General features: G+C 56.8%; 10 protein-coding genes across 10 annotated transcripts; 4 read left to right on the forward strand and 6 right to left on the reverse strand.

Moving 5' to 3' along the window:
* Positions 1-471: 471 nt before the first annotated feature.
* On the reverse strand, positions 472-2,603 carry GGTG_01597 (T-complex protein 1 subunit delta). Its single transcript, XM_009219364.1, has 3 exons — positions 2,319-2,603; positions 1,525-2,232; positions 472-1,455 (listed from the first exon to the last, which is right to left on the reverse strand). Exons 1-3 carry the CDS (start codon positions 2,367-2,369, stop codon positions 613-615), a joined length of 1,602 nt encoding a protein of 533 aa, XP_009217628.1. The 5' UTR covers positions 2,370-2,603; the 3' UTR covers positions 472-612.
* A 227-nt stretch (positions 2,604-2,830) lies between these two features.
* Positions 2,831-5,318, forward strand: GGTG_01598 (26S protease regulatory subunit 7). Its single transcript, XM_009219365.1, has 4 exons — positions 2,831-3,323; positions 3,398-3,489; positions 3,548-3,662; positions 3,749-5,318. The coding sequence occupies exons 1-4, from the start codon at positions 3,321-3,323 to the stop codon at positions 4,856-4,858; spliced, it is 1,320 nt and encodes a 439-aa protein (XP_009217629.1). The 5' UTR covers positions 2,831-3,320; the 3' UTR covers positions 4,859-5,318.
* On the reverse strand, positions 5,098-7,040 carry GGTG_01599 (hypothetical protein). Its single transcript, XM_009219366.1, has one exon. It carries the CDS (start codon positions 6,723-6,725, stop codon positions 5,913-5,915), a length of 813 nt encoding a protein of 270 aa, XP_009217630.1. The 5' UTR covers positions 6,726-7,040; the 3' UTR covers positions 5,098-5,912.
* Positions 7,041-8,215: 1,175 nt separating this feature from the next.
* On the forward strand, positions 8,216-8,978 carry GGTG_01600 (pre-mRNA branch site protein p14; the record flags this gene model as incomplete). The annotated part of the gene is made up of 4 exons (XM_009219367.1): positions 8,216-8,253; positions 8,422-8,502; positions 8,651-8,778; positions 8,878-8,978. 4 exons carry the CDS (start codon positions 8,216-8,218, stop codon positions 8,976-8,978), a joined length of 348 nt encoding a protein of 115 aa, XP_009217631.1.
* Positions 8,979-9,241: 263 nt separating this feature from the next.
* GGTG_01601 (hypothetical protein) lies at positions 9,242-9,628 on the forward strand (the record flags this gene model as incomplete). Its single annotated transcript, XM_009219368.1, has 1 exon — positions 9,242-9,628. One exon carries the CDS (start codon positions 9,242-9,244, stop codon positions 9,626-9,628), a length of 387 nt encoding a protein of 128 aa, XP_009217632.1.
* A 624-nt stretch (positions 9,629-10,252) lies between these two features.
* GGTG_01602 (hypothetical protein) lies at positions 10,253-10,810 on the reverse strand (the record flags this gene model as incomplete). The annotated part of the gene is made up of 2 exons (XM_009219369.1): positions 10,253-10,491; positions 10,732-10,810. The coding sequence occupies 2 exons, from the start codon at positions 10,808-10,810 to the stop codon at positions 10,253-10,255; spliced, it is 318 nt and encodes a 105-aa protein (XP_009217633.1).
* Positions 10,423-12,943, forward strand: GGTG_01603 (hypothetical protein). The gene is made up of 2 exons (XM_009219370.1): positions 10,423-11,655; positions 11,740-12,943. Exons 1-2 carry the CDS (start codon positions 11,074-11,076, stop codon positions 12,439-12,441), a joined length of 1,284 nt encoding a protein of 427 aa, XP_009217634.1. The 5' UTR covers positions 10,423-11,073; the 3' UTR covers positions 12,442-12,943.
* Positions 12,750-16,118, reverse strand: GGTG_01604 (hypothetical protein). Its single transcript, XM_009219371.1, has 2 exons — positions 15,239-16,118; positions 12,750-15,158 (listed from the first exon to the last, which is right to left on the reverse strand). The coding sequence occupies exons 1-2, from the start codon at positions 15,412-15,414 to the stop codon at positions 13,697-13,699; spliced, it is 1,638 nt and encodes a 545-aa protein (XP_009217635.1). The 5' UTR covers positions 15,415-16,118; the 3' UTR covers positions 12,750-13,696.
* A 1,047-nt stretch (positions 16,119-17,165) lies between these two features.
* Positions 17,166-19,131, reverse strand: GGTG_01605 (hypothetical protein). Its single transcript, XM_009219372.1, has 2 exons — positions 18,088-19,131; positions 17,166-18,012 (listed from the first exon to the last, which is right to left on the reverse strand). Exons 1-2 carry the CDS (start codon positions 18,132-18,134, stop codon positions 17,571-17,573), a joined length of 489 nt encoding a protein of 162 aa, XP_009217636.1. The 5' UTR covers positions 18,135-19,131; the 3' UTR covers positions 17,166-17,570.
* Positions 19,132-20,603: 1,472 nt separating this feature from the next.
* Positions 20,604-23,398, reverse strand: GGTG_01606 (ADP-ribosylation factor). Its single transcript, XM_009219373.1, has 4 exons — positions 21,762-23,398; positions 21,586-21,658; positions 21,476-21,495; positions 20,604-21,376 (listed from the first exon to the last, which is right to left on the reverse strand). Exons 1-4 carry the CDS (start codon positions 21,809-21,811, stop codon positions 20,968-20,970), a joined length of 552 nt encoding a protein of 183 aa, XP_009217637.1. The 5' UTR covers positions 21,812-23,398; the 3' UTR covers positions 20,604-20,967.
* Between the last annotated feature and the right edge of the window lie 605 nt (positions 23,399-24,003).

A 24,003-nucleotide genomic window follows, 5' to 3' on the forward strand; every position in this document is an offset into this window, starting at 1 on the left:
GATGGGTAGGAGGTGGCCATGGTGCTGGAATTGGAGGCAATGTGATCGACCAGGTACCTTCATGCTCCACAAATTCAAGTGGGTCACAAGCAACGACATCACCTCAACCTGGCTCATAGTTTCAAGTATTCAGGAGCGAGGAAAAGCACGTTGAACAGACACAAAACACGAAAAAAAAAAATGAGGTAAAGGAAGAAAAATGCCTGGTAATTAGGAAAGCTGCTTTGCAGGAATCACCCTCTTCGGACCTAGGCATTCGATTTGTTTTGTCAAAACCAGCCTCGCACCGTATCTTCACCTGCGGCGCTGAAAAAAAAAACCCAACGGAGCTGGTATCGACGCTTGTTTGTTAAGCAATCAGCCATAACTGACCGGAAAGCGGGCCGAACATAACCATCAGTCGCAAAGCCGAGATACCAACATGCACAGTAAGACAGCATCACGCTTGCTGTCCCTTCATGCCTTGTATAAGGACAATTGTAGATTCAAGCGACTTCGAATTGGGCTTCAGCCCGTCTTCTTTGCAGGGCCTGCTAGAATCCTTCTAAGTAAAATACCACTCATCAAGCGTGATAAAAAGAAGCGTTGGCCAAAAAGCAACCTCGCCAATTTTTACCTGCTCAGAGCGATGTCGTCTATCCTAAGAATCATCTTGACCGTCTCTGCCGCGAGCTCAATGGCACTAGTGCTAACAAGCAGAGGTTGGAGCACGTTCTCCTTGGCGATGTTGGAGTTGACACCGCCAGACTTGATGCTCACACCGGCGTTTTTCTCCCCTAGCTCGTGGCGGTGCCTCAGATCCGTGACGACCTTGATGCTGTTGAGTCCGGCGTTCTCGGCCAAGGTGGTGGGCACAACTTCGAGAGCATCGGCGAAGGCCTTCCAGCAAATAGCCTCGGTCCCCGTTAGCTCGCGGGCACGGCGCGAGAGCTGAGCCGCAATTTCAATCTCGGCTGCGCCGCCTCCCGCTATCAGGGCCTTCTTCTTGACCAGGCAGCGTACGACACACAGGGCGTCATGCAGAGACCGCTCCGCCTCGTCGAGGATCATCGAGTTGGCGCCACGGACGACGACGCTCACCGTCTTTCCTGCCGACTTGGTACCCGTCACTTTGACCATTCGGCTGCCTGACGATTGTACCTCCTCAACGAGATCTGCGGTGCCGAGCTTGTCCTCGGTGAAGGAGTCAATGTCGGCGATCGGTTTGCAGCCGGTCGACTTGCAAATGAACTCGACCTCGTCCCTCTCGATGTCTTTGATCGCCAAGATGTTGAGCTTGGCGAGGAAGTGCAGCGAAAGGTCGTTGATAGCGTCGCGCAGGATGGACTTCTGGATCAGTAAAACATTGCACTTGGCCTTCTTGATTTTCTTGACCAGGTTCAGGAGATATAGTCGCTCCTCCTTAACAATCTTGTCCATCTGCCTGTAGTCGTTTACCGAGATGGAGTTCTCCATCTGTTTTTGAGGGGTGTCGAGTCAGTCAAAGTCCGCACTCCAGCTACGGGACCTATGCCCCAGACTCACATCAGGCTTGGGCGGGCTCAGTTGGAACTGGATAAGGCCTATTTTTGCCTTCTCCATCCTGACGGGCCCGCCTGCGTTTTTGAGGACGGGCTGGGTCAGGACGAGGCCGTCGACCAGCTCGCTGTCCTCGATGGTTCCGCCGACCTTTTTTATTATGCGAATGTTCCTCAGATCGACGTTGTCAGCCGTCTTGATGTCGATGGTTTTGGTGACAGCGTTCACAGCCATGGGACCGAGCAGGCCCGAGTACTGCGAGACGATCTTGGAGGAGAGAGACGTGTTGGCGGCCTGGAGCAGGGCGGCGGTGTCGGTGAGGGCAATGGGCTGTGACATATCGTGTAGGATATCGACCGAGGCGGCGGCAGCCCTCTGGAAGGCCTCAGATATAACCGAGGGGTGGATACCCTTGCTGAGCAGCCGGTCTGCGGCTCCGAGAAGGCTACCACAGATGACAACGACCGAGGTGGTACCGTCGCCGGCCTCGACATCCTGGGCGTTGGAAAGATTGACCAGCATCTTGGCGGTAGGATGCATGACCGACATGCTCTTGAGCATGGTGCTGCCGTCGTTGGTGATGATGGTCTCGCCCTTGCCACTACGAATCATCTTGTCCATGCCGCGGGGTCCCAGGGATGTCCTGATGGCGTCGGCGACGGCACGAGCGGCGACGATGTTGGAGGAGCGCACTGCCATAGGCTTCTCCTTGTCCTATAAGGGGCAAGCGCGGCAGCGGTTAGCTCGTGGGGGACAGACGCATCGGCTGGGGTTGCCTGCAACGAGCACTCTGTGCATACCCGGAACGCCGCATTGGAAGTGGCTGCTCCAGCTGGCGCAGCGGTCGCCATCTTTGCGATATGGACTTTCTGCTAGATACGGACACGGGAGAAGATGGTCGAAACAACTGTGCAGGCTACCAGCAGGTGGTGTGGTCCTGGAGCAAGGGGTGTGACCTGGTCCGGCGGCGTCGTCGAAAGCGGCAGAGGCTGCTTCAATGTTGATGTTGGTGGGGTTCTAGATTTTGTAGCTCCCACCGCCCGCTAGTAGATGAGGTGGGCTGGCAGTTCAGTGTCGTGCCCGCCGCACCCATTTTTTCAGGAGCTCGAATAAAGGTTCTCCCAGGGCTAGCAAACGGAGCTCCAGAACATATACCGCACTGTGCATAATTGTCATTTTGCAGTGGGAATGTGGATGAGGTGCATCCCCACACAGTGTATACTAAAATAGAGGCTGCCCAGTGTTGGCTGGTCAAGTACACTACAGGTCCCCTGCTGTCGGACCCGCTAGCGGCCAGGCAGGTGCGGTGCGTCGCGTTCAGGTAGGTGAACCTGGGATGCGTGGAAATTCAGATCGCCTGGCTGCTCTGGGCAATGTCAGGTTTCAACCGCCTCATCGGTCTGCGAATCCGGCGCTTCCAGTACTCAACCTAAATCACCTAGCTCTTTGAACATTTTAACCAACACATAAATCAGTAGATTCCGCCGTTTTCCACGCCTTTCTACTCCCACCCGAGGCGACAGCCAGCAAGTTATTGCACGTGACCGTCCACCCCGAAGATCTGGCTGCCCGCCATAGCCTTTGCCTGGTCCCAGCGATACCACCTACCTTGCCGACCTGAGGGAGCTCATACGGCTCCGCCCACCCACCCCCAACTGACCTCACCCAGTCGCCGGCCAACACCAGAAGAGCGTTGACGACGGGACCCGGAAACCAACCAACAAAAGAGGGCACTCCCATCTTGATCTGGAATCAACCCCTCACCGAACACGCTCGGAATTCCCTATATCGCCCACGACATAATGGTAGGTCATCTCCATGCCGCCCGTCAATGGTGGATCCCTTAATGTGTTCTTGGGGCTCACGTATCGCCATACAGCCTTCCGCCACCGGTCAGAATTGGGAGAAGTTCCAGAAGAAGTTCGCCGACGACGAGATAGAGGAGAAGAAGATCACTCCGCTATCAGATGAGTCCGTTTCGCCTACCGGCCCCGCCGCGCAGCCGCCTCGGTAGCTAACATGCACACAGAGACATCCAGGTTCTCAAGACATATGGCGCCGCGCCCTATGGAGCGGCGCTGAAAAAGCTGGAACAACAAATAAAGGAGAAGCAGCAGAGCGTGGATGAGAAGATTGGAGTCAAGGTCAGTCCCGGCGCTGGAAACGCTGACGTGCTAGCGACATCTGGGCAGCCGCTCTGTCTCCAGCCACTGACGCGACGGCTTCGCAGGAATCCGATACAGGGCTCGCCCCGCCACATCTGTGGGATGTCGCCGCCGACCGGCAACGGATGCAGGAGGAGCAGCCGCTCCAGGTTGCGAGGTGTACCAAGATCATCCAGGACGACAAGGACGACTCCAAGAGCAAGTACGTCATCAACGTCAAGCAGATCGCCAAGTTCGTCGTCCAGCTCGGCGAGCGCGTTAGTCCGACCGACATCGAAGAGGGCATGCGCGTCGGCGTGGACCGAAACAAATACCAGATCCTCCTTCCACTACCGCCCAAGATCGATGCGAGCGTCACCATGATGACGGTTGAGGAGAAGCCCGATGTCACATACGGCGACGTTGGCGGTTGCAAGGAGCAGGTGGAAAAGCTCCGCGAGGTTGTCGAGATGCCCCTTCTCTCGCCCGAGCGCTTCGTCAATCTCGGCATCGACCCCCCGAAGGGCGCCCTGCTCTACGGCCCCCCAGGTACTGGAAAAACGCTCTGCGCCCGTGCTGTCGCAAACCGAACCGACGCCACATTCATCCGTGTCATCGGAAGCGAGCTGGTTCAGAAGTATGTCGGCGAGGGTGCCCGCATGGTTCGAGAGCTGTTCGAGATGGCTCGGACGAAAAAGGCCTGTATCATCTTCTTCGATGAGATCGACGCCATCGGTGGCGCTCGGTTCGACGACGGTGCTGGTGGCGACAATGAAGTGCAGAGGACCATGCTGGAACTTATCACTCAGCTCGACGGGTTCGACGCCCGCGGAAACATCAAGGTGATGTTTGCCACAAACAGGCCGTCGACGCTTGACCCCGCCCTGATGAGGCCCGGCCGTATCGACCGAAAGATCGAATTCTCCCTTCCCGATCTTGAGGGCCGTGCCAATATTCTCAGAATTCACGCCAAGAGCATGTCGGTCGAGCGCGACATCCGGTGGGAGCTCATTTCGCGGCTCTGCCCCAATGCCACGGGCGCTGAGCTGCGCAGCGTGTGCACCGAGGCTGGAATGTTTGCCATCCGGGCAAGGAGAAAGGTTGCGTCCGAGAAGGACTTCTTGAGCGCGGTCGAGAAGGTCATCAAGGGCAACCTGAAGTTCAACTCTACTGCTTCGTACATGCAGTACAACTAAGCTGGGGTATAGGTAATCAGGTCAGTTGCATGGAAAGGTGGGCACCGGTGTCACCGCTTGGCTTGTCGTTAAATCCAGGTGTATTGATAGTTTAGACGGGGCTTGCTTCGGCGTGGCTGGCTCTGACCAATTTCTAGAAAGCTGCACTCATTGACGGGATAAAGCCAGGGTCTCTATGCGATAGACACGCGCGCCATGATCAACTTTAACAGCGCCTGGAGTTTAGCGCAGGAATTGTACTATGATGATGCACGGTCGTCCAAAGTGGTGTTGGCAAGATTGACAGTTTTGTTTCCCAAGCCGTGTTTGCGTTGCTTATCACAATGCTCCATCATTCCCAACAACCCCCAAGGCACTCTGTGTCTCTGAAGCTTGCCTCCCCTATACCCTTTATTAATCATCTACTCATAATGCCCATTAAATTTGTGACCAGATGACAACCCATCTCCCTGGTTTCCAAACAGCATGAAGCTGGCGTTCAGCGACACGCTCAGGTGCTCGATCCTCCACACATCATTCCTCTCCAACCCTCCTCCAATGATCAGCCAGGAGCTCGACGCCCCAAAGCACTCGTACTAGACTCGCGGCCCGAGGTGCTCCCAAATGACCCCGCCGGGCGCTGTGGTTCGCTATCCTCCGACGTGGGGACTAGCGGCCGCATGTGGTGACGGTGACCATGGATGGTGCTGTAAATCACGCAAGCTACCTAATCTATATACTGTGTGCGAGGCCCGACGGGATGCCCCCGTATCGATCCAAAGCACAAGGAGCGCAGTGGTAGCTCCTCGCTCGTGGGTTCGTTCAATTTGCCGGCAGCTGGTGGTCAAATACGGTCAAGAAATCGGCGTGGCTCATGATTCGCTTTTGTATCATGACACAGGCCCTGGGATGGCCACCACGAGTCTCGGTTGCGATGTTGGTGGTGGTGGTCGACGTCCACATCGGTGGCGTTTTGTGGGGGTTGTTTAGCCCGTGAGTTGGCCGATGATGAGCGTGTCGGCTTTGTATGTCGGCTGCGTGTGTTCTCTAAACGTTGGTGGCCGGAAGACAAACATCACCGGTGCTGCAAGCAACCCAGACAAATGACATCCCCATCGGCACCTTGCTCGACGCAGCACCGGCTGCAAACCATCTGCCGGTGGCCACCCCCGCCCCTGGCCCAGACAGGGTATTTATCTCTGCTCCCGGCCTCGTCATCCACGGGGCTTTCCGGAGCATCCTCCATCCGGAACGACGAGGACGGCTGTGTGCGGTTACTGTTACCCAACGCTGGGTCGTTAACCCCCCATCCCAGGCACTCGCGCATGCAGACGTAGCAGGTCCGTGAGCGGCATCCCTGGCAGTCGGCAAACGAGTCAAGGTCTGACTTCTTGGTAGGCCTGCGCGCACAGACATGACATGGCGCGAGAGCCGATGAGGTCCTCGCCGGCTGTGTTGTTGCTGCTGCTGATGTTGTTGTTGTTTCTATCTTGTGTAGTTGATGGTTCCGCGAGTGCGGGGCAGCCACTGGCCTTCGTTGGTCCCGACCGGGACTGTGGCAGCCGGCGTCGTCGTCCAGTCGGAACTTCTTTGCTGGCTGGACGATGGCGGGGAGCACCTTTCGGGCTAGGAACGGGTTCGAGACGAGCTCTTCGGATCGAGACACATCTGCCGCTGCATCGCTCGCTCTGACATAGTGGAGGCGAGCAACGTGGTCGGGGGTCTGGAACTGGCGAGAGGCGAGGCCATCGGGAGAGAAGAGCGGCTTGCGGTACGAGAGGCCGTCATAGATATGGAGGCTGCCGTCGAGGCCGGAGATGCCGTCGTCATCCCTCCTCCTCTTCTTGGAGGCGTGGAACACGGGCTCTTCCTGAGTGGCCGAAGGCATTGGTGTTTGTTGCGACGAGCAAAAAAACCGAAGCCGGCGCGGGAGGTGCGTTCGGGGCAGTTGCGGCGAAGGTGGCAACCCGTGGAGATTAGACAGACTGAGTGGGAGAAGGCCGCGAGCGACCTTTCCAGTGATAGGAGGGGTGCGAGTTCAGATTGGCTCGTCGTGTGGAAGAGTGAGGCCATAAACAATCATCGGTCGTTGTCGGAAGTGAGGTTATTATGTCAGGCTCCGAAGCTAGGGGCTTGTTGCCGGGGCATGGGTGCGGGCAGCGTCTTGGCGAGGACTGCTGGGGCCTGAAGGAGTGGTGGTGGGTTGTGACAACAAGCCCCCAATCAAGAGCGGAGCAGCCAGCAGCGCGCTGGTCTTGACTTGCCAAGCACCCAAGGCAACAGTGGACTGCCAACGATTGGCCCGGGCTGGTGGAGACAGATCTGGAGACGCCGAGTCAATCGGGTCTAGCTGGCCGGGTCCGCTGGCGGAATGGGAAAGAACCGCAAAGTGAGGAGATGAAGCCATCAAACCGTAACCCACCTGGGTCTCCAACGATAGGATTTGCACGCTGTAGGCTAATGCACATGGGTAGCCGAAGAGCCTTTCAACTTCTCTATCTATGGACCTTTTCTTTTTTCGCCTCCTACGTTTCTGCCCATGTGTTCCTAGGTCACTTCTGTGCTTCGCATGGGGCAGGTACCTGCATTGAGACGACGTGCCTGCATCGAATCGCCGACCTTCCGAGCCGAGTATCCGTTTACTGTTCCAAGTGTGCATGTTCCGGGCTAAATCCTATGCCAACTGCCACAAAAAGAAATAAGAAAAGCAAAAAAAAAAACGAACCAGACATGCATGGCGAGTTCCGCAAAGAGGCTCAGAAGGGAAGAGAAACAGCCCAGAGAGAGAAGGCGAGGGCTACGGAGCTCGGCACCTGCGCCACAGATTATGGTTCCGTTGTTACGGCTTGGGTCCGTTCGCCTTGGGCAAGGCGATTCATATAGCAGAGGTACCTACAATCTGCCGTACCTGTCTCGAAGTAGAATGGTGATACATTTCGGATGGCAGGATAAAGAACCTACATGTCGAGGTAAATCTTCTTTTGCACAAGCTGCCAGGCGCTCGCGCCCTGGGTCGATGGCCTGGCGTATGCAGTCACAACGCGCAGTGCAACAGGGACCACCCGTGGCGCGTCAGTGGGTCTGGGCAATTGAACATTGCCACGTGACTGTCGCTGGGTTCTCCACTCCCGGAAACAGCATGTCTGCGTCAACTGACGCCCGGGCTGATGTGGCTCAGGCAGGAAAGGCCAGGCACCCTCGCCAGCCTGAATTCTCCAATCCACCTAAACCTTCCGGCTCCCTTCGCCATTTGTCTCCAACCTGCTCTCACCATTTACAACCCATTTCGTACCCCCCTTCGCCATCCCCAGCGGCATCATACCACATTCTCTTTTCGACTGCGAACGTGCTACTGCCTCCGGAACCCGTCGCCAAGATATGAGTCGAGCCGGCAAGCTTGCCCCGGAGGTCAACCGGTAAGTTCTTCAATTCCGCCTGCCGCTCTACCGCCCCGTCCGTCATCGATCGTGTCTCGTATCGCCGCCGCCCCGAGGCGCGACGCCCACCTCCTGCCCGGACCCGCGCCCTCGTCCCCGGCAACGCTATGGGGAATATCTGCTAACTGCCCATGTTCTTTGTCGCAGAGCTTTATTCGTAAAGAATCTAAGCTACAACGTCACTCCCGAGGAGCTCTTCGACCTCTTCGGAAAGTTCGGCCCTATTCGGTATGCCCGCTATTTCCTTTGCCATCTCTTTTCTATCATTATAGTCTTCCTCCGCTAGATCGTCCATGGCTGCCCGAGTCCTCATCATTAGCCTCGTACCCGAGCAGCTTGCAAGAAACTGAACTGACAACTCCTTTGTCTCGTATAGCCAAGTGCGACAGGGCATCGCGTCGAACACCAAGGGCACCGCCTTCGTTGTCTATGAAGACGTGATGGATGCAAAAACAGCCTGCGACAAGCTCAACGGCTACAATTTCCAGAACCGCTACCTCGTGGGTAAGTGTTGCATTATGTTTTGATTCGCGTTACATCACGCATCCTCTCTCTGCGCTGACTCGAGACTGACATATCCTTTTTTTTTCTCCCCACCTCCAGTTCTATACCATCAGCCAGAGAAGATGGGCAGGTCAAAAGAGGACCTCGATGCCCGCAAGGAGAATTTAGCTCAGCTCAAGAAGCAGCACGGTATCGATTGACAATCCGACGGGCCTGCTGGCGCCTCGCAGACTCGACAAACCATCCGACTGTCTGCAGGCCCGTCTTCCTCATCGCCAACCCGGCGCACACCATCTTCTGCCACCCCGTCGGCAAACGCCGTCCCCAATCACAAGGCTGCGTCGCCCACTAAGGGCAGGCCGGCAATGACGGGACACCCGCGAAGCCCTCTTTCGCATCTCGCGAGGTTTCTTCCGACGGTCCAGGAGTGTGCCTAGGCGTAGCATGCTTCTCGTGTCGTGGCATGGCGTGGGTCCGGTTCAGGCTTCCTCGGGTATTCCCTTTGGCCCAGGTGCAGCGAAAACTGAGACTCTCTCCTGCTCGTCCCACGCCGCTGGGTTCTGCCAGGTTGACAGGTACTCAAGCAATCACATTCTCGCCAATTTCATTCATACAGCCGCTCGTTTTCGCGTATCAGTATGCTTGTTGTCTGTTTTCTGGCCGTGGTGTTTTTTTTTATGAAGTTATACCTTGTCGTTTCTTTATTCGTTCTGCGCGTGAACAGGCGACGCTCCTGTTACGATGTCTCGCTATTCTGGTGGACGACTGGCTGTCAGCCTCTCGTTGCGTCCTTTTCGCGCCAGCTTTTCTCTACTCTCCCGGCCCAACGATGGCTGGGGTCATGGGGTGATACTTTTGCAATACAATCATCCGGCTCAGAAAGCCGGGTTATGCCCTCAAAGATTATGACTGTTTTTGTGATTGTCAGGTGGTAAGCTTCATTGCTTTTCACCGCGAATCTCCCTCGTTGTGTTAGAAGCGCATCTTTGTGACTGTTACTGAGAAGACTCTGCACGCAATCCTCCACATTACTCTCATGGCCAACCTCTCTTCTTGATAGGGTTGCAACCCGCATTTGGTTTCCTTTCCCTCTTTTTAGTACATCCCTGCCCCTTTCTGCGTTGGCTTGCATAATAGAGCCTAAGGTATTGATCGGTCACGGTCTCGAAATCACACTCGAGTTCTTGAGCTTCTCAAAACTCAGTAGATGACCGGAGCAAGGTATACCTGTGCCAAAGGCGTCTCACCGATGCCCGAGGGATGATGCATACAAAGCTAGATAGGGAATCTTCCCTACATACCTAGCCACAGACCTATTATAACGCGCGTCGGCTGGTAGACACTGACTATAAAGTCGCGGTGCATGTACCGTAGTGCCTGCATGTAAGTGTGCTACGTGTCGGAGCCGCGGCAGAGAGTCGAGATTATACGCAAGATGCTGTAAAGGCAGGGCTTGGCCTTTGCTAACGATATGCTAAATCCCCACCCTCGGCTGCCCGATTGACATGACTGGGGGCAGCCAGGCACGGGAGACGCTGGCGGATGGGGCTCTGGCAACCTGGGAATTCCCCTGGAGCGCCACAGGCAAATCCTGACCCCCCAAAACGTCAAGCCCATCGCGCACACAGCCCTCATTTGGGATGAACACCGCCCACCAGCAGCCGCCGACTCGGGTCTGGCCCGCCCCCTTTTTGGCACCACTGGCCTCGCCCTCTGCAGACTCGCGTCAGGTGCATTTATTTCATCATCATCACCACCGCCTGTCCGCCCGGCCCTTTCTGAGGCCGATCGCAACACCCCGGCTCCTTCTCACCCACAGTATTTCCTTTTCGGCCTTGTCAGTCGCAGAGCAGGTGGATTAGGTACCTATCCTGGGCCCGAAATCGACGCTGCGTCTGAGCGACGATCCGGGCGTCCACGAATAACCTTCCCCAGGTCGCACACAACACAAACTGTTGCGTGCAGCGAGTTCTCTTCTGCATTCCTTACGGGTACCTCGTGCTACTTTTCCGTTCTCTGCTCTCCCTCTCATTCGCCCACCCCATTTAATAATTCCCGGCCTGGCTGGTTCTCTCTCTCTCTTGCCCCTGCTATTGGCTTGTTTTCTTTCGACTTGACCGATTCTTCAACGACCCGTGAGCGCCATCGCCCAATTAATCACCTCTGGTGGCGGGAGCACATGGTTGAATCTCGTGCGTCATCCAAGCCGACAACCACGCCGGTGAACCGGTAGCCATCCGCTCCTCCCAAGAACCCGGCGCCTCACCCGTATACGCCTCCCCTCGCTCCACGAACATGTCTCTACAAGAAGCCATCCTGCCCGCGATTGCGAGGTTCGCCAAAGACATACCGCTACCGACAGCCGGCGACGCACCCTCCATACTCGCTACCGCGCTGGCCGCCGCTACCACCCTTGCGACTGCCGCGACGACGATACCAACAGGCGCAGCTACCGCCCCTCCGAACCCTATGCATCCCATGGCTCCTCCGCATCCTCCGCCTCCTCACGGGGGCCCGCACGATGGCCCTTCGGGGGGTGAGTGTCGGCTGCTGGGGCCGTTTGCACTCATCGTGCAGCTCGCGCTCGGCGGGCTGGCGCTCATGTCGCTTGTGTACAAGAGGTGGAGGGAGCGGCCGCAACGTCCCGTCAAGATTTGGTTCTTTGACGTCTCCAAGCAGGTCTTCGGCTCCGTGCTTGTCCACATGGCCAACGTCTTCATGTCCATGCTCACCTCGGGCCGCTTGTCCATCAAGCTTGACCCACCAGCCACGGCAGCCGCTGAGGTCACCGGGCGACTTCTAAGCAGAGGCCATGACGGTGACAAAGGCTACGTCCCTAACCCTTGCTCGTGGTATTTGCTCAACCTGGGCATCGATGTGCGTTCTACCATCGCCTCCCACCGGCATCTCCTTCACCCTTGGCCACATAAATCCACGCTAACTCTATGTCCTGATTCGTAGACCACACTTGGGATTCCCATTCTCATTCTTCTCCTCCGCGTCACCACCAAGTTGGTGGCACATACACCGCTCGGTCAGCCTCCAGAGTCGATACAGTCTGGCAACTACGGCAGCCCTCCGAAAGCGCTGTGGTGGTTGAAGCAGAGCATAATATACTTTTGTGGTCTTTTCGGCATGAAAGTCTGCGTCCTCATCATCTTCGTCCTCTTCCCCTGGATCAGCCACGTGGGCGACTGGGCTCTGGGTTGGACCGAGGGTAACGAGAGGCTTCAGATCGTCTTCGTCATGATGCTCTTCCCCCTCATCATGAACGCCATGCAGTATTACATCATTGACAGCTTCATCAAAAAGCAGACTGGTGCGGCAACAGACGAAGACGACGGCGACTGCGGCGACGCTGGCCGCACTCAGAGGGGCCATCTGAGGAGATCTTCCTCTTCGGGGACACACGGCTCGTACGACGCCCCGGGTGAGAGCGCCGACGAAGAGGAGCTGGTTGAGCGGGAAGGGCGGCATCGCACCAGCGGCAATAGGCAAAGTGGTGCGCCTGCGGGCCCCGCTTCTGCTAAGCCAGCTGGCGGACGAGCTCGCCGCGAGTACGACCCGGACGTGGACGGCGACGAGCGCACCATCATCGGCAGCAGCACCTCGTCCCGCCAGACGGAGGCCCTGTTGAGCAAGGACCTGTTGCCTCGCGAATGATAATGCCTGGGGAGCTGGACCCCACGTCTTCTTATTCTCCATCTTCCCCTTGTCATAGGTCCAGCCATCATTCCAAGCCTCTCTGCCCACTTCTTTTCATAATCTTTGTCCAATTCCTTTGCTCGGCTTGTTTTTTCCCCTTCTTTTTGGCTAGGCACTTGTTTTGGGTTGTTGAGCCACGGCTCTCCATGTACATACAAACGAGTCCTCTTTTTCGACTTTCTCCTCCTCTTTCTCAACTCCCTTCCTTTTCCGGTTGTTTATTCCATCATTTCCAGGCGCGATGGCTATACGCATTCCCTGAAAACGTCATTACAAAGCGACTGCTCGGTTATATTTCCATTTCACACTTACAGCTATTCCCAGCGTTTGTTTGTGTCATCACATGGGTCGAATCTGATGTTTTTTCTCTGTACTTGACGGGCGATACACATGGGCGGTAGAGCGGACATTTTCACCTGCTCGGCATTGTGGCAATAAATATGAAGTACTTGAATCTCCGTGTTTGGACTCGACTGTGCATAAGTAGATGGGCTGGTGGGTTTAACTGGAGCCTCGCCAAGACATCAACAGGAGCGGATAAGCGCGATGTTTAATTTTGATAAGACGGTCCTACCTCAGCAAGCCGCACAAGGCGTTCAGTGTGAATAGTCCAAGCAGGCACTCGCAGATTGACAGGGAACAATCGCCCATTTTAGGGTGAGCCAAGTCGAACCTGCTTATTGCCACGCAAGAGATATATGACGGAGGATGATATTGACTCTCGACGGTTGGCGGAATCCCGCCGGCCATCCAAGTGGCTTGAACCAGAGATCACAGCAGCGAGGAAGCAGAAACCATCGCCACAGGTATCGTCCATTGCGTGCAACTAGCTGGTTCCCTTTTTTTTCTACTTTTCTTTTTCACACTACCGCCCGTGAAAACAAGCCCGTTGTTTGCAATGCATATCGGAAAGCGAGGTAAAATACAATAATAAGAACAGAGATCCCCGACACCTGGTCGCAACACAAGAGTATATACAAACAAAGGAAAGGGCGTCGCTAGACCGTTGTGTTCGAGGTAATGGTAATATGCGAGAGATGACGGTATATCTTGTGCCGCCATCTCGGCCCCACCGCCGATGAGAATGCATGTAGCGGTGGGTTAGAAATCGTACGTGAGTCTGGATATATGGGGTATATAGGGTATCTGAATTCGAGACTTGCATGGCCTCGGAAAATGTGCATGCGGAAGGCCAGAGGGCTAGGTAGGTACCCTATACCCCATTCCATCCTTGCTGGTTACGCGAATTACCACCGGTCGGCTGGTACGCCTGGTAGCCCGGGTATCCGTCTCCTCCGGTGTTCTGCCGCGAGGGGCCTTGGGGTCGACCCCCATAGCCGTCGTCGTGCCTTTGTTCTTGCCCGTAACCGGCTGCATTATTGTGGAGAGGCGACATCGGAGCCTGCGACGGCCCGTTGTTGGAGTACTGTCGCTGCGGGTTCAGCGGGCGGGTGGAGTCGCTAGAGTACTTGCGTTGAGCCTGCGGTGTGCGTGACCGCGCGCCGTAGCCCTGGGCACCGGCCCCATAGCCGTAGTCTTGCTGGGGCGAGGCGGTCCTCCCTGGCCCGTCGACAAAACAGTGGTCCACCTGAGGTGAGGCAGTTCTCACCGGTCGGTCGCCATAGCCGTAGTCCGCCTGAGGTGCTGGGGACCTCCTTGGGCCGTCACCATAGCCATAATCTCCTTGGGGCGCAGGGGATCTCCTGGGAGCGTCGCCGTATCCGTAGCCACCTTGCTGGTGAGGCGCAGGGGATCGCGTGGGGCTGCGGCCGACATACGGCGCAGCTACGGCGTTCTGGTCCTCGTATGGTGACGCTGGATTCTGACCATATCCGGGCTCGGCCCCGTAACCCTGAGTGTCCCCGCGTCCGTAGTTGTCGTAACTGCCCTGGGGATTCTGAGGACCAGGATATCCTCTGCCTTGGCCATAGGCTCCACCGGCGGGATTTCCGGAGAGTCCCCGACCTTGGCCCATGGCCATGCCCCCAGCACCATACCCGTGGTATACTTGATCTTGCTGAGCGTAAGCGCCACCGTTCATGTCCATGTTGTTATAGCCTGTGGCATTGCCGGCGTACGGGTCCGAGACGCCAGACCTGCCTGTCTGGTAAGGCGATGCTGACGCAACCGCACCAGGAACACCATAAGGTGCGCCACCGTAGTTTCCAGGCGTCGTGGGACCCCGGGCCGAGGCCGCCATAAATGCCACGTTTTGACCCGAGGGGTTGGCCATAGCACCCTCCGGCTTCTTCTTGAGATCATCCAACTCGACCGTCTCCTCCAGAGCGACCTTCTGGTTTGCGGAGCCCTCCCAGCTTGGCATCGCTGGAAGGGCGTCGTCGTTACCGCTCTTCTTGCTGACGTCGAATTCGGCATACTTTGGCGGCTCGTTGACGGCGAATGGTGCTGGCGGCTTGGGGCCGTTGTTGACAGGGCCTGCATACATGGGCTCTTGGGCCCGATAGCCCTGGTTTGGTGAATGGTGTTGGTCGTCGAGGTATTTGTGGGGAGTGCCTTTTGGGGGGTCGCAGCAGCCGCAGCAGTTGCCACAGCACTTGAGACAAGAGAAGCACTGGCAGCAGCACGAAAGGCCACAGCATAGGCATCGTATCAAGCACCACACAACGGAGAATATGATTAGACCTCCAACAATTAGGAGGGCAATCACGGGCCATCTGCGAGAAGGGAGACTGATTAGCGCCTGCTCGACAAGCATTGGTGTTGATACAGAACTCGAAGAGAAGCTGAGCCATACTTGCAATATGTGAACTTCATGCAGTTGTCCCAGCTGGAGAATGCCGTCCTCACATCCGAAACAGACTCGGTGATGGTGCCAGCCCTGCGGTCGAGCAGCGGACGTATGGAGGCGGCCAGCAGATCCACGGCCCCCTCCCGCAAACTCTTCTCCATAGCCACATTGACTAACGGCATTTTGTCTGTTCTGCGCGACGGGCGAGACGGTCCCAACAGCCGGTGGCACCCTGCTCCGGCCCCGCTTCCTTCTCCTCCCACACGTCGCTGTTGAGATGTTTGCCAAGGTTCGTACTGGTCGTCGAGATAACTGCGCTGTTCGGGCTATAGTAAATATTGAACGAGAGCCAGGATAGCAATCGAAGAAGGGTTGCAGATGTCTCTATCGATGCTTTGATATCATATCCAATCCAAGGACGTCGAATATGAGGGTATGTGCTAGAGATCCATCCTTTGCTTGGAGTATCGGTCGGCGGGTGTGTGGCCGGCTATAACAGTATAGAAACTATGCCTTGCAGCAGGGCAGGAAACCGGGTAGTATCTAGGGTCGCGTAACGTTCGCTAGGGCGTGGAGGTTGCTAAAGAGTGCTGATCATATTTCCGAGTCGACGATCGCGAGAGATGAAAGGATAATGCAGGAAACAAAACAAGAGAGACAAGAAAGACACGAAATGCAAGGGTGAATAAAATAGAACAAAGAACGATGGTGATCCGAGGGCGGATTGGTCACGATGAACGATTGACAATTGCGTCGCAGGGCAGCGACACGTTGGGGTCAGTTTGCCGGTGGGCGGCCAGAGAGCGCTGTGGACGGAGGCCAAAGGGATGAGGGAAGGAGGAGGGCGGGAAGAAAATACGACACGGGCTGGTGACGCGGGCGGGACGCTAAATGGAGGCTGGTGCGTTCAGGTGCAATTTGATTTGAGTGCCTGTGAGGCCGGTCAGCCGCCAGGGGTTCGACTGGTCCCCGCCCCTGAACTAGGGTCGCCTGTGCGGGTGAGGGAGAGCCCTTGGGACGCTAGCGGAGTGCATCGAAAGCCGCGCGCGGGGCTTGAAACTGGGCTGTGCTGGCCGCAGAAGCAAGGCAGCTTGAAAGCAGGCCGGTGGATGACTGATCACGCAACTACTACCTGCCCGGGTAGCATAGAGCGAACTACTTGTGATGGAAAATCCTCCGCAGATGAGGTACCAAGGCAAGGCACCAATGGGACGCCGCTGTGACCGAGAACTGACTCTCGGCGACTAGCCCTTCGTGCTACCACCTCACTATCCTGGGCGATCAGGCAGGATGCACGTTGCTACCAGGACGGACGTAGGGAGCACTGATAGCAGTTGTAAGCCAACCCGGAAATTTAGATGGGCAAGGACAAGCAAAGCTCGCGACGAGGAGAGGAGCCGATCTATGCGTGCTGGCGATCCTCTCTCAAGCCCCTCCTTTTTTTTTTTTTTGGAGTCGCATCACTGGCCGAATTCGCACAAACCCTGACGCACCGTGCGCCCATATTGGGACTGCCTGCAGGATCCATCCTTCTGCTGACCTCCCCTCAGCCCCCGATTATGTGATGAAGAGATGGGGCCAAGTTGCGTGCCACTCGGTCCCCTGGGGCCCGACGTTCCTTATAAATGAACTTGGGCGGGTGGATCGACGCCGGCTAACATAAGTCGCAGCCTCATGAAAGTCGCATGTCGTGGGTCTTGAGCGAGCCGTGTCAGACATTACCCTTCGACCGCGCTGTTGGAAGTCAATCCAGAAGTCATCCACCACCACCCAACCTAGAACTGCCAAACGGGTGGATGACCGCCCCATCTGGCGTTCCAAGTGTATCGTCCAAGTGTACCGGATCGCGGCGAGATGGCCAGGATCAAGCTCGGTAAAGTGGCAAAGGCCGAGATCAAATGCACGAAAGTAGGTTGGCAATTCAAGTCATTAGGCCAAGGGAAAAAGCTACCTATGTATTGCGCCTAGATCACATCGCCCCCACACCCCTTCATCAGAACGAATCGCTCTAAATGGCGGGCTGGTCCGATTATAAAGAGCGACCGAGACAACAAAAACCACTGACAGGCAAGCTATAAAAAAATAAAAATAAAAAGAGGACGAGAAAACGAGAAAACAACGCGACACAGGCGAGAGAAAAAACATGACACAACGGACGGCGGGCCTATGAATCTGTCATCCTCCCGCTTCCATCCCGGTTCCTTCCACCGCCCCATCACCTGACTGGAGCACACAATGGTGTGGTGTCGAGTCGTTCCCAATAACTTCCCATCAAGCTCAGTGAGGCCGGCGCGGTTGACTCATCTCCAGGAGGCTATGCTAGTACATCCTAAACCTTTCACTTTCCCGGGGGGCCTGCAGGCGGCTGAGGGTCACCGCCCGCAGCGGGCGAGTCTCGGTGTGGCGGGACGTAGGCGTTGGGTGGTGGCTGGACGCCCTGGGTCTGGCCGCCGTAGTAGCCGTCGTTGGGGTTGAAGGTCGTGCCCGTGTATTGTCCAGGCATCGGCTGGGCGCTGTACTGCGGCGGTGGCGGATAGTAGCCGTTCTGCGCCGGCGGAGGACCCTGGTACTTTCCACCCATCCAGCCGGTGCCGTACATGGGGGGCATGCCCTGTCTCCTCCTGCGGCGGGCGCTAAGGCAGCCGAGCATCATGAGGAGAGCGCCGATGCCCAAAATCACGACACCCGTAAGCACCCACCGACCCCAGTAAGCCCAAGCATTGTACTCGCAGTCGCGGCTGCTGTAGTTGTAGATGTAGCCCGCGGGACAATAGTAGTAACTGTGGTTAGGACACGGCGTTGGTTAGTCTGTTGTCCGCCAAACACATGCAGAACGTTGTGATGTGTAAACTCACTATCTCTTGGCCAGCTGGGCAGCGGCGTCGTCACCGAGGGGCGACATTCTTGCAGAAGACAACGGCAGCAGCCGTGCAACGTGCAGGTTCGTGGTGCGTCGCCGATGCGTGCGCTTTCCCTCGTCGCGTGCGGTCTGCCCTCTCTGCAGCAGGTGCAGAAGGATATGCGCCTCGGACCAGTAAATTTGCGGATGATCGGATGGCGTTGCGCTGGTCGATAAGAGATGCGGTTGAGACCGCGATCAGCGTGTTGGATTTATGATTCGGCCTCCTACGTCACTTTGTTTATGGTCGTGTCGAGACGATACGGCGATGATCAGGTTGATGGAGTCGCACGTAGAATGGATGTGGGTGCGTGCAGCTGGTTGGCCAAAATGAATGGAAAACAGCAAACAGGCAAGAGCGACCGGGAAGAATGAGCGGCTGGGGGGTTTAAAACAAATGGAAAGGCCACGGGCAACAAACAGCCGGCTTTGCCAAGAGGCGTTACCCACCACTTTGAATGACATGGATGGCGCGCTGTCTTGGCGGGAAGATCGGCCGAGTTTCTGGGTGCGACATTGTGACTTTGCTGGGCCCATGGCCTGGATTGATTCCATTGCGCTGGCAGCTCGCTTCCCGTGTTTCTTCCTTGGAGGGGGGCCGCACCCAGTGAGGGGCTGCCAAACTCGGGTCCCGACCGGGGCCTAAGACCCCATTCGCCTTTACTGCCCCGTCTTCTTTCCTCGGCGTTGCGTGGCCCTTTTTGCTGGGGGGAACCGAGAGGGAACCCAAAGCCCACAATCAATGCTGCCCGCTTGTATTTTTGCCATCTCTCCGTTTTGGAAAGGGCCGGGGGTGGCGGATTTGCAAAGGGCTAGGGGGGCCTGGCCTATCCAACCTTGGCAAGTCGGGCCAACTGACTCCTGCTCGCCCGGGGCCGCGCGTGCTTGCAATGGGCTTCCAAATTCTGGGTGGCGGTGCTGGTCGTGTTGGCACCGGGAAACAGAGCCACCGGGCAGCAACAAGTTCACATGCAGTCAACCCGTGATGCGTATCTCTCCTGTTGCCTCCGGTGTCTGTTTGCATGCCACGACCGCCTCGGTACCGCTGAGATTTGCCGGGGTTTATTGCCTGTCGCCCAATGCTCTCTCCACACACGCAGCCCGTGTGGCTGGCCGGCTCCTTCTCACCTTACTCATCCACCCCTGCCTGACTGCCTGGGACTTCTCTGGGTTGCGAGCCGGCCGGATAGGGCTGTGTGTTAGGCCCTAGGCTAATACCGAGGTATCCGGATCTCATAGCCCGTGGAAGCGACGGACCCGTCGTCTCGAATTCTCGGCCGCCAAGGGAACAGCCGAGACCTACAACAGACGGGTCATCGATATATGCATATTTTGCAGCAACACATGCCCTGCTACGTCTTTATGGTTCGCTTCTCACGCACCTTTGGAGGGAGGCGACTGCCTCTTACCTTGTCTAAACATAGAGCGAGCCCCGGCCGCGTGGGCCGCGTGGGCCACTGGATGACAGGCCGGTTGTGTGCCTAAGCTCAAAAGTCAAATGTGCCCCCCGACGACAATCCAGAGTGGATTTTGGGCGCCATTTCTCGGGCGCTGACACACTCCCGCCCATCATGTTCGCCAGGTTCGGCCGCGTTCCCGTCACATTCCCATCTGTGAATCGCGATGGAGTGTTGGGCTGTGCGCGGGGGATGCGCTGCCGGGACATTGTGAATGTTTCAGGCCAGAAAAGAAACAATAAAAATGGAGATCGACGTGCTTGTAAGACCATGGTATAGATATCGCTCGCTGAATGTTGCGTGGTCTTCCCTTGAAAAGAAATCGGCCAGCGTCGATAGGTTTCGGGCACGGGGAGGAGCACCCCACGCATCACCTCCGTTCCAATTGACTCCCCCAGAGAATCGATCAATCCTGTCCGAATCTGTGTGGGATTGACCGAATCCATCGTTCCGACGCCGACTCCACGGATCACAAAGCCTTGGGGGATGCCCTCCCCGGCCTCACCTGGCTGCTGTGCCCCGCTGAACGAACCCGCCAGGTCTGTCGCGATTGGGCTGTCCTCAGCCAGGCCACGCTGTCGCTGCACGGCTGCTCTCTGCCGCCTTGCGCAGCCAATCACCGCGCCCACGGCTCGCTGGGGATGCTGCGTTGAGTTGGCAATGCATCAGACCGGTTCAGTCAAAAACCACTCGCTCCCCCCTGGTTCCCTGGGTTTTATTTTCTTTCCCTTTTCTCTTCCTCTCCTTCCGGCGGGTCGCTTGTACTGGTATTCTTTTTTATCACTTTCCCTGGCCCACCCGCCCACGATTCCTCAAGTGGCAGAAATCAACCGGTGCTCGGCCCCCAGATTCCTTGATCCAACATGACATCTGACAGCATGTCGGCCAGGTTGACACATGGTATGTGTGACACTCGTATACGAAACAACCGACGGGCGAGACTGTGACTGGTTGTCGACATTCGTTTACAAAGCCCATGCGCTTCCAATGGGACTCCACCCAATGGGACTCTAGCTGGGCGCCGTGGTGCAAAATAGGTATTTATTGAGGTCGTTGCCGGCCATTCATTATATCGTCTTGTTACCCAGTGTCTCATCAACTTCGTTAAACTCCAATGTCCGGGGATTCTGCAGGCTGGCGGCATGCGCCAAGACCCTGCCGTCTGGGTCGAGCCTGTCGTGTGTCCGATGCCGAAAGAAAAGGATAGGGGGCATGACAAGAGAGGGAAAGAAAGGGAAACAAACCAAGAGAAGATGCGGATTAACGCCACAGCAGGGGGACGACAAAAAACACAGGGAAGAACGAACGCCGTGCCCAAGAGGAGGACAGGAAAGATGAGACAGAGGAACGGGATCCCCCGCGTGTCCTTTCCCTCGCCCTCATCTGTTCGAGTACCTCATCAACCACTGAATGACGGCGTCCAGGTTCGTTTCCTCCTTGGCACTGATGCCGTAGCATGATACCTCGCGCGTGTTGATCCCCTTGAGATCCAGCGCGTCGATCAGCTCGTCGACCGTCAGCTTCTCGTCCAGGTCCGTCTTGTTACCCAGCACCAGCAGCGGGATGCCCACGAGCGACTCGTTACCCATCAGGGCGTGGAGCTGCTGCTTTGCTACCGGTATTTGCTCAAAGTCCGCGACGTCCACGATGAACAGAATCGCCGTCACCCCTCGACAATACCTCTCCCACATGCCGCGAAACCGCTCCTGTCCGCCCATGTCCCAGCACTTCATTGTGACGTGCCCTCGCTGCACCTTTTTCAGGCTGAACCCAACAGTCGGTATCGTGCTACATCACGAAATCAGCAAAGTCCCTTGATGGGGAGTCACGAGGAATGGGACCATCGACAATAGACATTGGAGCAGGGAGGGGTCTGGGTCAACATACTCGAGCGTGAACTCGGATCCCTATTCCGGACCAAAGGGATCGGTCATCAGTCGTCATGGCTCCGAGGCGCGCTGGGTAACAGGTTTGTTTGGTGCGGGGAAGAGACTCACCGAGAGAACACGAAGCAGTGATGTCTTGCCTGCATTTTGTAGTCCGATCATAGTGACATCCATCTCGGTTGCCCTGTGTTACGGCTCTGTGTCAACACTCGACATCTCCTCCTTCATGAGACAAGGTCACTGGGGGAGTAAGGGAGCCAAACTCGAGACTAGAGGAGTCGACGCACCAGAAAGTCCTGAGCAGCCAGTCGTAGAGGCCCTTAATTATCGACGCCATGACGGCGGATATGGCGTCTTGGGGGAGCCGCACAGACGACCACCTAGGGATGTGGCTGAAAAGTGGGGAGTCCCGGCGAGCCTCCCCTGCGGGTTGATGGTGAGGACGGTTCCTCGCGAGGCGAACCCAGGGAGTGCGCCAATAAATAAGCTGCAGGCGGACGTCGGCGGCAGGAGCACGGCGGGTAGGTGCCGGTGACGTCCGGTGTCACACGAGCCGACGGGGTTGGTAGAATACCAGAAAAGTTGCCGTCGTAGGTGCAAATGCCACCTACCTAGACTGGCAGATAGGCTGTGAGGCAGAGGTGGGCAGGCGACTCTCCACCCCGAACCGCTGTTGATGGTGGTCTTGTGATATCCCGACCCCACGGGGATGCGACTTTCAGGACAGTTTTTGTTTCGCCCGTCCGCGACACTAGTTGCCGAGAAGAAGAAAAAGAAGAAAAAGATAGCCTTCTCAGTCGACGGCGTGTGAGTTTGGGGTTTGACTTTCGATGGCGAGCGCCAACAGCCAGAGCAGCGGCCTCAGGGGCGCCGCGAAGGGGCGAGCTTCGGGTCGTCGCTGGCCTTCCAACGAGCCGGGCTGGTGGCTGAGTTATCCAAATGACAAACGCACGTAGTCTGGGCGCAAAAAAAGAAACGGCTCCAAAAAGACGGCGGGAATGTAGCTGACAGCAAGGCGTGGGACCGGCCGCCCCAGGTCAAGCTGTTGCAGTCCGTGTCTCTCGATAGGAAGGCGAAAATGTGGTATGGAGTATGGTGGAGGTTGGATCCCAGGGAACCTAGGTTGGCAATTGGGGTAAGGCAGGAGGCAAGGTTGCAGGCGTTAGGTTGGAAGGGGAGCTAGCGCGGGTTGCAGATGACTGGACTAGGATTTCGCTGGCGTCAATTGAACCGCGCCGGTACGTCGTCGACTTGGACGAAAGCCTTGTGCTCCTAGACGAGGGGAGGAGGAACATGCAACAGGAGCTTTGTTTTTCTTCTTCTTCTTCTGTAGAACCTATCCTCCCTGTGCGGCTTTAAGTATTCGCAGACCCCCCTGGCACTCCCCGAGGCTACGCAGCTCCTGGCAGAGGGAACGTCTCGAGCTGGAAATGGCTCCCGAGGAGAGGCTGCAGCGGTCGACGAGGAGTCTGCTGCAAGCTGCCAACCGATGAGAGAAAATAAATAGGAAGGTAAATAATTAATAAAAAAAATGGTAAAAAGAAAAAAGACGCCGCTGGCTGTGCGGGGCTGTCACCAAAAGAGAAAACAAGCGGCCGTGTTGAAAGGCCACACACCCACACACAGCGCACACACACAGACGCCTAACCCCCAACAGAGGGCGGGAGGGAAAAGATGGATCAGGCCCAGCGCAAGGCGGCCAATGACGGCGACAGGGTCGGGTCGGCCGCTGCGGTGGGCTGTTGACAGGTCGACCGGAACGGACGGGGGGCCGGACGAGACAAACAACATGCAACTGGCGAGGAGGAGACAAGGGATGGGGGAGGTGGAGGTGGCGGGCGCATGCCAGGGGAAGACAGGCAGGCCTGTGACGGGATAAGAGGTCAGGCAGTCTGCGAGCCACACACTTCGGGTGCCCGTTCGCGTGAGAAGCGCTGCGGCGAAAGTGATGGGAAAGGGCGGAGGAGAAGGCAGGCTGGTAGACATGTGCCTGGGCAATGCCCGTTTTTTACGTTGGCTGGGTCTAGTGCTGTAGGTGGTAGTAGGAGTAGGCTGTAGGTAGATGCAATTGATGCCGCACAAGCAGTGCGTTTTTTTTTAGTCTCCTGGGGAGCTCCCGCGCATCTTTCATCATCCATCATCGGTGCGGGCTGGTTGGATGGACCGTTACTGTAGCACATGTTTAGGCCCATGCAAGTCAAGCCCTTCGCCTGTAGGAAGAGAAAGCGGCACTGAAGAGGTCCACATTGAGTCCGTCCGGTGTGAAATTCACCCTACCCAGCACAGGTCTGGGTCCCGCTCTGGATGCTGCTGATTCGTCCGTGCCCTCCATTCTCTCTTCTTGAACTCAAGAACTTGTTTGACCACAAGTCTGCCAGGTTCCATGCTATCCCCTGACAGCGGCGGCCACTTATTCCAGACAGGCAGACCGCCATGATACCCAGAAGTGCTGAGCTGACGAGCAAATCAACGGCCGAGCCCACCAGAAGGCGCTCCGCCCGGCCCTGAATGGCCCCGACAAAACCCGTC

The sequence above is a fragment of the Gaeumannomyces tritici genome, assembly GCF_000145635.1.
Source record: "Gaeumannomyces tritici R3-111a-1 unplaced genomic scaffold supercont2.1, whole genome shotgun sequence".
Taxonomy (NCBI): Eukaryota; Fungi; Ascomycota; class Sordariomycetes; order Magnaporthales; family Magnaporthaceae; genus Gaeumannomyces; species Gaeumannomyces tritici.

Excerpts from the sequence above, each read along its gene's own strand:
- GGTG_01597 (XM_009219364.1), bottom strand. The coding sequence starts at position 2,369 with ATGGCGACCGCTGCGCCAGCTGGAGCAGCCACTTCCAATGCGGCGTTC. Across the intron at positions 2,233-2,318 it reads CTTCCAATGCGGCGTTCCGG|GACAAGGAGAAGCCTATGGC; the intron begins GTATGCACAGAG and ends TGCCCCTTATAG. Across the intron at positions 1,456-1,524 it reads TGAGCCCGCCCAAGCCTGAT|ATGGAGAACTCCATCTCGGT; the intron begins GTGAGTCTGGGG and ends CCTCAAAAACAG.
- GGTG_01598 (XM_009219365.1), top strand. Across the intron at positions 3,490-3,547 it reads ATCACTCCGCTATCAGATGA|AGACATCCAGGTTCTCAAGA; the intron begins GTCCGTTTCGCC and ends ACATGCACACAG. Across the intron at positions 3,663-3,748 it reads ATGAGAAGATTGGAGTCAAG|GAATCCGATACAGGGCTCGC; the intron begins GTCAGTCCCGGC and ends ACGGCTTCGCAG.
- GGTG_01604 (XM_009219371.1), bottom strand. The coding sequence starts at position 15,414 with ATGCCGTTAGTCAATGTGGCTATGGAGAAGAGTTTGCGGGAGGGGGCC. Across the intron at positions 15,159-15,238 it reads ATGAAGTTCACATATTGCAA|ATGGCCCGTGATTGCCCTCC; the intron begins GTATGGCTCAGC and ends CCCTTCTCGCAG.
- GGTG_01606 (XM_009219373.1), bottom strand. The coding sequence starts at position 21,811 with ATGGCGTCGATAATTAAGGGCCTCTACGACTGGCTGCTCAGGACTTTC. Across the intron at positions 21,496-21,585 it reads CACTGCTTCGTGTTCTCTCG|GGATCCGAGTTCACGCTCGA; the intron begins GTGAGTCTCTTC and ends GGTCCGGAATAG. Across the intron at positions 21,377-21,475 it reads GGATCCGAGTTCACGCTCGA|CACGATACCGACTGTTGGGT; the intron begins GTATGTTGACCC and ends TTCGTGATGTAG.
- GGTG_01599 (XM_009219366.1), bottom strand. The coding sequence starts at position 6,725 with ATGCCTTCGGCCACTCAGGAAGAGCCCGTGTTCCACGCCTCCAAGAAG.
- GGTG_01605 (XM_009219372.1), bottom strand. The coding sequence starts at position 18,134 with ATGTCGCCCCTCGGTGACGACGCCGCTGCCCAGCTGGCCAAGAGATA. Across the intron at positions 18,013-18,087 it reads GCCCAGCTGGCCAAGAGATA|TTACTACTATTGTCCCGCGG; the intron begins GTGAGTTTACAC and ends TCCTAACCACAG.
- GGTG_01603 (XM_009219370.1), top strand. The coding sequence starts at position 11,074 with ATGTCTCTACAAGAAGCCATCCTGCCCGCGATTGCGAGGTTCGCCAAA. Across the intron at positions 11,656-11,739 it reads TGCTCAACCTGGGCATCGAT|ACCACACTTGGGATTCCCAT; the intron begins GTGCGTTCTACC and ends CCTGATTCGTAG.